Raw genomic sequence first — 11,175 nt, forward strand, 5'->3', positions numbered from 1 at the left:
AATACTCATGAGCATTATCTTTACACAAAGAAACATACTTAATGAAGTATAAAATCTCCACTATATGCATTTTATCTCCCCAAATTAAACACCATAAAATGCGTTATACTTGTTTAAACTAACGCTTTATCCAACTGATTAGTCTGTCTCCACAGGAGCACCAAAGAGCATTGTTAAGATCGTAGTTGCTTTACCACCTTTTGAAAAAAAAATGTTCATAACTTTCTCCTTCCCCATTGTGAGCATGCAACAATATTTTCTTTAACTTTTCCTAAAATTAGAACCTCATTCTGCTTCTAGAGGACATGAACAAATCACCTAAAAGCAGCAAGCATTTTCATTTCAGCTCCCATTAACTCTCTGGCAAATGATGGAGGATCAGGTACGGGGGGAGACAGGATAAGAAACTGCAGTAATATCTGTTCCTGGATTATTCTCCTCTGTCTGATAACAACTGGTTTTGATTCAAGAGTGGAAAAGAATGCTTTTCGTTTTGGTTTGAATATCCTTCTTGATGTTGTTAAAACTTCAGGTCATTCTGGCTGATAGAACACATTCAGTGAATGCTCTGAAGAGAAAGGAGTGGGGAGGAGGGATGAGAGGCTATCAAGAGAAGGGAGCCTTTGGAGTAAATAGTCTCAATTCACCTCTCCATTTTTTCTCATTCTCTGTCAATTCCCTTCTCACTGATAATCCAGAGCTATCCCAGATCTTATGCAGCCCGCAGGAACTCCTTCTCATCTATGAAGTCCTAGAGTTAGAGTCTGTGTATGGAATATTAAAATTCACTCACCGAATTTCCATGCCCTGCCTAGTGCCAAATCAGGACACCTGCCTAAAGAAAGAGTTTCCCACAGCCAGTGTTTCCCACAAGCTAGCAGAGTGTGGGCTTAGGATATTTGCTAAACCTCTCTGGGCCCCACTTTCTCCATCCTAAAATGAAATCATCATACAATAATTTCAGCTGACCAAGAAACAGTTAAATTTCACTTATCGTAATTTTTAGTTAGAATTTTTCATTCAACAGTAATAAACTATTACTAAAATAAATCTTTCTTTCTTGACCATGTCATATGTCACTCTTCAAAGTTTCCTTTATACTTGCCATTCATATCTCATTAAGTTATTCTCATGTAACTCTCTACCAGGTCCCTCTGTATTGCCTTTTTAATGATGGCTTTGATGGTTCCTTTGAGTGTAGTAAGCATAGCTATGTTCTTAAAAAGACTCTCACCTCATAATAGATGAAACAAAGGACTAAGGTTATATTTAGGAGATTATTCTTCTAGTCAAAGTTTATCCAATTATAATTGAGTGCACTGAACCATTAGAGACTCTGAACTATAAGAAACAAACTGAGGGTTGCAGGAGGGGAGGTGGGTGGGGGGATGGCGTGATTGGGTGATGAGCATTAAGGAGGGCACTTGAAGTGTAAGCACTGGGAGTTGTATACAACTGATGAATCATTAAATTCTAACTCTGAAACTAATAATGCAGTATATGTTAATTAAATTGAATTTAAATTTAAAAAATTAAAGATATAAAAGAATTGTGCAATTAGATGAAGAAAAAAAGTTGAGTGCACTCTATCCACCAAATTCAGCTGGAATATGAATGACATCCCTTATGCAGTACATGTCCATCTATCCTCCACTCAAACCCAGTCTTCACCAAGGTATAGCACAGCTGGAATAGAAAGCACAAGTAGAAATGGGTAAGGCAAATAATTATTGGGAGGTTGCAGCATAATCTAGAATATCCTGGCAATGCTGGTATAGTTTGGGGTCAGTGTATGGATTAGTCCAATATTATATATAACTACTGTTGCTTCTATAAACATAAACTACCTTTAAGATCAATAAATTTCATCTTGAAAATGGAAAGACTGAGGAAATTCAGCTGCTATAAATTGTTGGCTATCTTAAAGTCATAGCTACTACTTTGTTCTAGGCACTTTATAAACTAGTCCTCCTAACAACCCTAGTGTAGTTATTAATCATCCCTTTAGAAGATATTCCCAAGGAAAACAATCTAATTTTAACAAGAAAGATATAGATTTTAGACTGTGTATGTATGTGTCTCTGTGTATGAATACATGTACATATATATACACACATATACATAATTATATTAGAAATAAACAACAAAATCAGGAATTCTTTTGCAAAATTTTAAAAATATGCTGGAAAAGTACCTACCTGCAAACTTTCAAAAATCAGTCCAAGATTTCTTCTCCTGCTTATAAAAGTAACAACTAAAAAAATGGCACAATGTATGAAACAATTGTTTTTAAATGTCGAACAAAAGGCAGCACAGGACTTTAATCTCTGAGAGAAGAAAAAGAAACAAGGTGAACAATATGAATGCCATGGATTTCTGCCCCTAGAGAATTTCTGAACCATGACACAGGAAGGGGATTCAACAGAACTCAATGGTCTCAGTGATTAAGGAAATAGAAATCCAAGTTTGGGGAGAACAGGGTGATTGGAATTTGTAGGACCAAATTCCAGAAATGAGAAAGCCTTGAAGAGAAAGTTCCATAAATCTGCATAAAGTTCTCTTAGATTCTTTGGCTTCATGCCAATCTGTGGATGCATAAGATGAAATCTGATAGAGCCATACAAAGAACAAATGGCAAGCCATACAAAAAACAAACAGAATAAATTTCTGAATATTGTATTCCAAAGAACTGGCAGAGTTCACAGAGAACTGGGAAACATTTGCATTTCTATCAGAGTGAGGAGATCTTATTTAATACATGGGGCATTCAAAAGAGAACATAGAAGGGTCATTGCTTAGTAGTAGGGCTAAATTAGCCCTACAGTAAAAGCTACTATAGACCTGCCCTTATAAACCTTCAAGATAAACTTCAAAAATAACAAACTAATCCACAAATAACTTAACTGCCAGGAAAAAAAATTCCAAACTCTAAAATAATGAAAAACTACAATATCCAGCATCCAAACAAAAATCAATAGATATGAAAGTCAATTTCTTCCCTATGTATCAGCAATGAACAATTGAAATCTATAACTAAAAAAAGTTTTTAAATATGCCATTTAAAATAGCACACACACACCCAAAATGTATAAATTTAACAAAACACGTACAGGATCTGTATGTGGAGAACTACAAAACACTAATGAAAGAAATCAAAGAAGACCTAATTAAATGGAGATGTATTCTACATTCAGAGATTGAAAGACTCGATATGATGAAGATGTCAATTTTTCTGAACTTGATATATGGATTCAAAGCAATCCCAATCAAATCATAGCAAGCTATTTTGTAATATCAACAAATTGATTCTAAAATGTAAATGAAAAGGCAAAACACCAAAAAGAGCCAACACGATACTGAAGAAATCAAAGATGGAGGACTCATACTACTAATATTTCAAGATTCGCATAAAGCTACAGTAATCAACACGGTGTGACATGGGTAAAAGAATGGGCCCATAGATCAGTGCAAATACAGGCAACTGAATTTTAATAAAGGCACATCAAAAAAGGAAGGAAAGAATTTTCAACAAATGGTGCTGGAACAATTAGATGCCCACAAAAAAAAAAAAAAGAAGAACCTAGACTTTACATGGCTAAAAAGCCATTTCAGAGGAAAGAACAGAGAAAACAGGGAAAGAAATGAAATAAAAAAATTCACTGAGTTGAAAGAAACAATTCCTGAAATTGAAAGAGCCAACTCACTGTCAAGTGACATAAACAAAAGAGACTCAGATACATCCTGGTAAAATAATTTAAGGAAAGGTGGTAAAGCTTCCAAAGAGGGAAGAAAAAAACAGATTGCCTATCGAGGAATGGGCTTAGTTTGACAACACAATTATCCATTACAATGGGTACTACAAGGTACTGAGGCAAAGCTTTCAAATGGAAAATTAATTTGAGACTAGAATACCAAAGGAGCAGTCAAGTGTGAGGGCAAAATAAAGACATTTTCAAGGAACTAAGAATTCGGATATTTTATCTCCCATTTACTGTTTCTTCAAAATTATTTTAGGATGCACTTCAACCAAATGACTAAGATATTTAAGAAAAAGGAAGACATAATCCAAACAATGTAACTAACACAAGAGTTCAATCCAAAACAATGTAACTAACACAGTTCAATTAAAAAAAAAAAAAAAGTCCCAGATAGCTGTGCTCTGAAAGCACATCAGTGAAAATTAGAACAAGAATCCCAATTTTTCAAGGCAAAAAAATTTTCAAAAAATGAGAAATTTGCATTCATCCAATACTGCAAGCAAGCTAGGAAATTTTGATGATCACTGTGCTGCTTGCTTCTGGTAAAAAAAAAATAATTAACTAGAAATTTTTAAACAAGTTGTAGAAGAACATCACCACCCAAATACAAAGTAAAACAAACCCTGGTATCATCTTAAGTAAAATCTGATCATGATTTATAGTGTAAGAGAATTCCTTCCTTCTGTTCCACGTCACAGAATTACATTTCCTTTTTTATGAGTCGAATTGCACTACTTGGTTCTGCAATAATTATTTCCTAATTGTAACAGTAAAGATAACGATCACTAACACTTATTTAACACTTAATAGAAGCCCTATTCTAATTCTTTTAGATTTATTAGCCAGCTTAGTTCTTTCAACAATAGCACAGTAAGGTTAAGTAACTTGCCCAAGGTCATACATGGGTTGGTGAACCCAGGCATTCTGGCTCCAGAATCCTTACTCTTAAATACTGACTATGACTCTTCTCATAATACTCTTTGTTAATTTACCTTTTTTTTTTTTTTTAAGATTTTATTTATTTATTTGAGAGAGAGAATGAGATAGAGCAGGAGAGGGGGAAGGGTCAGAGGGAGAAGCAGACTCCCTGCTCAGCAGGGAGCGCGATGCGGGACTCGATCCCGGGAGTCCAGGATCATGACCTGGGCCGAAGGCAGTCGCTTAACCAACTGAGCCACCCAGGCGCCCCTGTTAATTTACCATTCTTAGAACCAACCTATCAATCTAAAACAAGAAGGAACAGTAACAATTATAAAACAAAATATAAATTATATAAAACTTACCGATGTAGAGAAAATAATTAGCCAAAGTAAGGAGAAGGAGAAGAATGTGTGTCAGCTATTTTTCTTATCTTATACAGGAGTAACTTCCTACATAATAGTTTTATTGTAACACAGAACTTTCTACATAATAGCAAAGTCAACAATTATATACATATACAATTTTTATATAAAGTAATAATATAAAAATCAGCAGGGAGGAGAGAGATAATGAACTTAAATTCCTCATATTTCACAGCAAGTATGATGGTTAAATTTATGGATACACAGCTGCTGTCAGTAGATATTGTCTAATTTTAATTTTAGAATGTTATATATAACTTACATAGTAACTCAGAAAATCTAAGAAAAGTTAAACTTGATACATTAAGAAATAGCAATATAAGCAAATTATTTAGAACTTTGGGAGGAATATCAGAAAAGCTAAAAATAGAAAAGGAGGGGGACTAGAGAGGGGGAAGTCCTTAATTTTTATTAAAATTATTAGATATTTTATTGTGAAAAAATGTTATATAATATTATTAATAAAAGTCGTATCCTGTAAAGAAGGGCATAAACTGGTGAGGATATCTTTCCATTCAGGCATGGTAATACAAGATGACAATAAATGCCACCTGTCCATAAAACCCAGTGGGACAAGGATAATATATGAACATATTACAGAATACTCATGTTCTTTACTGAGTCTTTGTTTCCACATTGTTATGGACTAAATGGCCCATTTTGTCATATAAACTTTTTTTTTTTACTTACTTTCATTTTATTTTTTTATTTTATTTTATTATGTTATGTTAACCACCATACATCATTAGTTTTTTTTTATTCTTATATTATCCCCATACATTGCATCATTAGTTTTAGATGTAGTGTTCCATGATTAATTGTTTGTGTATAACACCCAGTGCTCCATTCAGTACATGCCCTCTTTAATACCCATCACCAGGCTAACCCATCCCTCCACCCCCCTCCCCTCTAGAACCCTCAGTTTGTTTCTCAGAGTCCATAGTCTCTCATGGTTCCTCTCCTCCTCCGATTTCACCCCCTTCATTTTTCCCTTCCTACTATCTTCCTTTTTTTTTTTTTTAACATATAATGTATTATTTGTTTCAGAGGTAGAGGTCTGCGATTCAACAGTCTTACACAATTCACAGCGCTCACCATAGCACATACTTCTAAAGAGACGTTCATCAGCTTTAGACAACAATTGAATTACATATATTCCAATCCTCTGCTTTGTACACCACATTTAAGAAAGAGCTGTCTAAATTCACACATCGCTGGGGGCGTCTACATTGGTATAACCTTTTCAGAGTGTAATTTGGCAGTCCTTATTGAAATGTAAAATACGGTCACACTCTGACCTAACAATTTCACTTCTCAGAATCTACCCTACAGCAACACTCCCAAATACTCAAAGATAACTCCATACAGGGACTTTCAGTCAAGCTACTTACTACAGTCTGTAACAGAGGAAAACGAAAACAACCTAAATGCGCACTAGTTAGACACAGAATAATTTGTTGCCTTTTAAAAAATAAAATACATCTAGGGCACCTGGGTGGCTCAGTTAGTTAAGCGACTGCCTTCGGCCCAGGTCATGATCCTGGAGTCCCGGGATCGAGTCCCGCGTCGGGCTCCCTGCTGACCCTCTGACCCTCCCCCCTCTCATGCTCTCTCTATCTCATTCTCTCTCAAATAAATAAAAAAATCTTTAAAATAAAATAAAATACATCTATATGGAGTGACACTAAAAAGAACCCGCAACATATCGTTAAGCGAGAAACGGCAAGATACAGAATAATATATTACAAATCTGTGTGTGAGATACATACATACATGATAGGTAGAGAGAGACATACATATATTGGGCAGAAGGCAGTGGGCTTAAGGTGTATGGAGGAAACAACTTTTTACCTTGAAATTTGATTTGTTTTTTTTTTACAACTAGCACATATTATTTTTATAAAAATCTTAGGAAATAAGAGTATATCTCAATACATTCAAAAATCCAAAAAGAGAAACACTCAAGGTCTTTGCACCGGTTCACTCTCAAATCTAAGGAGGAAAAGAAACACCACACACTAGGTGGCACGTGGATTAGAGAACAGGCTGGCTTCACCGGTTGGGTCGTTCCTTAGTGAACGAGCTGGGGGTGGAAATGCGGGCCCAGAAACCACTAAGGCAGAGCTCAGGCGTGAACCCGCGAGCCGCGGGGCGTGCCAGGCGGCCGCCGACCGGCGCGGGGGGGACCCGGGGCAGGGGGCGTGGGGAGACTTAGGACGTGGGCCCCGAAGCCAGCACGCCAGGAAACGCCCCGGGAACCCGGCGTGTGGGAAAGAGGCGGAGGGTCACAAAGCGAAGGCGCGGGCAGGCGCGCCGGGACCCAGCACGAATCCAGGGACGCCTCCCGAGCCCGAGGCGCGGCGGGCGGCGGCAGTCCGGCCCGCAGCCCAGGGTCAGCCCGGCGCGCCCGGGAGCTCGGGGCGGCTTTCGAAGCCGGGGGAGCGGGCGCGGGCGGGCCGCCGCAGGCCGAGGCCGGAGCCCCCGGTGCGCGCTCGGGGCGGACGCCAGCTCCCAGTACCTTCCCAGGAGAGCTCTCCGCCCGGCTCCCGCTTCAGGAACTTGTACCAGAACGGGTCCACGCGGCCCGGCTCCGCCCCGTCCTGCACCGCCTCCTCGGGCGCCAGCTCCACCTCCCCGAGCCACAGGCCCGGCTCCTGCAGCGCCAGCGCCCCCGCGCCCGCCGCGGCGCCCGCCGGCCTCAGGCGCACGGCCCCGCGCGGCTCCCAGCGCCCCAGCTCGGGCCGCGACCCCACGACCAGCAGCTCCGGCGCGGCCCCCGCCACCGCGGGCGGCACCACCACCCCGAACCGGAACCGCATGGCGGCGGGCGGCGCAGCCCCGGGCGCCGGTGCCCCCGCGGCCGGCGGACGTGGCCCGAGCGCGAGGCGGCCGCGGCGATTGGGCGGCGGCGCGGGAGGCCTGGTCGCCGGAGGGCGGGGCGCCGGCGGGGACACGTGCGAGGCCGCACCCCTTTGGGGCTGCATCACGCGGCCCCGGAGCCGGGACTGGCCCCGCCGGGGGCCTGTGGCGCCGGGCGGCGGTCGCGGGCGAGGTGCCCTCTCGTGGAGAAGGCCGCTTGCTCGCGCCGGCCGCCTCTTCCGCAGCGCGGCTCCGCGGGGAGGCCGGGGACGCGGCGGAGGGGAGAGAAGGGAGGAGAACATCCCCGAAGCCCCGCGAGTTTCCCGTCAGCTTTCCCTAAGACTCGAAATTATGTTTCTGTGGGTGGTGAACGAACAAGGCGTGACAGGTAGACCGCAGCCTGCGGAATCGTGAAGTTGGGGGAAGATCGTGGCCGCGGCATCTGCAAGAGCCCCGGCCCTTAAACAGGCCCCTTACTCTAGGCCTCCGGTTCTTTATCTGTGAAGTGAGGGTACAGAATAACCAGCTTGAAAGACCCTGCTAACTCTAAAGGTTTCTCTGACTGGTGGAAGAGACGCCATTCAGAACCCAGAGCTGATGCAAAAAACGCTGGTTACTTTTCCCTTGTCTAGTCCAATTCGATGCCTGAAATAACAGGATCGCTTACATTTTTTCAAAAAATGTTATTATTTTTAGTATATGTAAAGCGGGTTTGGAGTAAATACTTTCAAGTCCTTTTCGAGGTAAAAACAAAGACCATAATTCTATGATTACAAAGGTGTGACAATTTTTTTGGTGGCATAAAAATAAAACCTGTTGTTTAAAATTTGCCTTCAGTAAACAAAACGCTTTTGTGTCGAGAAATACAGATTTATAGCCGTTTGGTCAAAAAAAAAAACCCTATTTACATGGTTGGGGAGAAGGCTTTAATTTTTGTCACAGCTGTAAGGTAACCACCATCCCTCCTGTTTACATATTTGTTATTTTTTTATTCTTTAATAAAATTGTTCTCCTGTTCTTATATTTGTATATTCACCACTTAACACAACAATCTTTTATGCGAACCAGAGACACATAAAATATCTCTAGTTCACGTTTTTACCAGTGTTTGAAAGCTTGTGAAAAATGGGGAGGGGGGAGCCAAAATTTCATGCATTAAGAATATCATAAGTAAAACAAAAAGAAGTACAAAAATGTAAACCCTACAAACTCAGTCTCTCAGTGGAACAGTTAGTAAAGTAATATGCTTTCCTCTTAAATATTGATATTCTGTTCGGTGTTTGGTTGGTTGCTAGGCTTAAGGATAAACACAAAGAAAAATGTTAAGACAGCAAGGCTGGCCAAACATGGCTGATTCAGCAGCAAAGCAGACATTAAATCACGGTGGCATGTGAGTCAGTTTATTCAAATTGCTGTTAACAAAATACTCTTAGACTAATTTTAGGAAATTAAGAGTCATTTGGCCATGCAAGGACCCCAGGAGCTGACAGTTCAGGACTATCTTGTGTTGTGCTACGCAGCCTGTGTGTAAACTTTCCAAATGGCATTATTCCCACCAGCTCTTTCAAAGTGAGTACTGTCCATTCCCTAGATAAAACAAGGAGAAGAAGGAGGGGGAGAGGGAGGAAAGGAAGGAAGGAAGGAAGGAAGGAAGGAAGGAAGGAAGGAAGGAAGGGAGGGGAAAGAAAGAAGAAAGAAAGAGGACAATATATTTGTTCAAGAGGCATTATTTCCTTTCATTTTCTCTCATCATAAAGAAGTTGACTAATCTTGGGCGCCTGGGTGGCTCAGTTGGTTGAGCGACTGCCTTCGGCTCAGGTCATGATCCTGGAGTCCCAGAATTGAGTCCCACATTGGGCTCCCTGCTCAGCAGGGAGTCTGCTTCTCTCTCTGACTCTCCCCCCCCATATGCTCTCGCTCTCTCTCTCGTTCTCTCTTTCTCAAATAAATAAAAAATCTTAAAAAAAAAAAAAGAAGTTGAGTAATTTTAACAGTTGGAAGTACTGCTTTAATCCCCAAACAAAATATGTAATATTTTATGGCATAGATTGAAATATAGTACAAATATGATGGCTACATTATGCACTAAGTAAAATGCAATTGGAAAGAACAAGACCAAAAGGACATATTCCAAAGCCTCAATCATACTTCATCAATCATTTGAACTTATTAACCATAAAATTTATAATAGCCATTGAGCCCTTATTATGAACTAAGCATGTGGTTTTCAAACTCATATTATCTCATTTAATTCTCTCACCAATCCTATGAAGTAACTACTATCGTATCTCCATTTTTATATGTGAGGAAAAGGTACAGAAAGTTTCAGTAAGCAGCTCACAGCTAGGAAGGGACAGGGCCAGTGCTAAAAGTCATCCGTTCAGCTTACAGTTAAAGATATATATTACATACATTTTATGTATAATTTGATTTCTAGGAAAATCATTTACAAACTGCCTTTAAATCCCAGCATATTTAAATGTGTTATTCTCCACTAGCTCTTAATGAAAAATTAACTTCCTATAATTATTTCCTACAACCAATTTCATCCTTAGGAATGATGAAACAGATGAATCTAAACTAATCTTGTTGACAATGGAAATACAGATTTGGAAAGTCAAGGTGAAGGCATGCCTGGGTGGCTCAGTTGGTTAAACGTCTGCCTTTGGTTCAGGTCATGATCTCAGGGTCCTGGGATTGAGCCCCGTGTCTTGTTCCCTGCTCAGCAGGGAGTCTGCTTCTTCCTCTCCCTCTGCCCCCCCAACCCTGCTCCTGTGTGCTCTCTCTCTCAAATAAATAAATAAAATCTTGAAAAGAAAGAAAGAAAGGAAGAAAGAAAGAAAGAGGGAAGGAAGGAAAGAGAAAGAAAGAAAGAAGAGAGAAAGAAAGAAAGAAAGAAGAGAGAAAGAAAGAAAGAAAGAAAGAAAGAAAAAAAGAAAAGTCAAGGTGAAGACGAAAGCAAGCAAGCGAGAAAGAAAGAAAGAAAGAAAGAAAGAAAGAGAAAGAAAGAAAGAAGGAAAGAGAAAGAAAGAAAGAAGAAAGAGAAAGAAAAAGAAAAAAAGAAAAGTCAAGGTGAAGACGAAAGCAAGAAAGAAGAAAAAGAAAGAAAAAGAAAGAAAGAAGAAAAAAAGAAAGGAAGGAAGGAAGGAAGGAAGGAAGGAAGGAAGGAAGAAAGAAAGAAAGAAAGAAAGAAAGAAAGAAAGAAAGAAAGAAAG

The 11,175-nt window shown here is 40.2% G+C and overlaps 1 protein-coding gene across 7 annotated transcripts in view; it reads right to left on the minus strand.

Moving 5' to 3' along the window:
• Positions 1 to 7,968, minus strand: part of EPM2A (EPM2A glucan phosphatase, laforin) — a 129,414-nt gene extending 121,446 nt beyond the window's left edge. For 6 of the 7 annotated variants that reach the window (XR_004676604.1, XR_004676605.1, XM_034990917.1 and 3 more), the window contains exon 1: positions 7,620 to 7,961. Coding sequence is in view for 5 of the 7 variants with exons in the window: in XM_034990917.1 (XP_034846808.1) it covers positions 7,620 to 7,920 (301 nt within the window). In the remaining 2 variants the exon portion in view is untranslated. Of the gene's footprint in view, positions 1 to 7,619 lie in introns of all 7 variants that reach the window. The other variant, XM_034990919.1, reaches the window with a different exon arrangement.
• Between the last annotated feature and the right edge of the window lie 3,207 nt (positions 7,969 to 11,175).

Source organism: Mirounga leonina, unplaced genomic scaffold, assembly GCF_011800145.1.
Source record: "Mirounga leonina isolate KUSES-001 unplaced genomic scaffold, KU_Mleo_1.0 Mir_53, whole genome shotgun sequence".
Lineage (NCBI taxonomy): Eukaryota > Metazoa > Chordata > Mammalia > Carnivora > Phocidae > Mirounga > Mirounga leonina.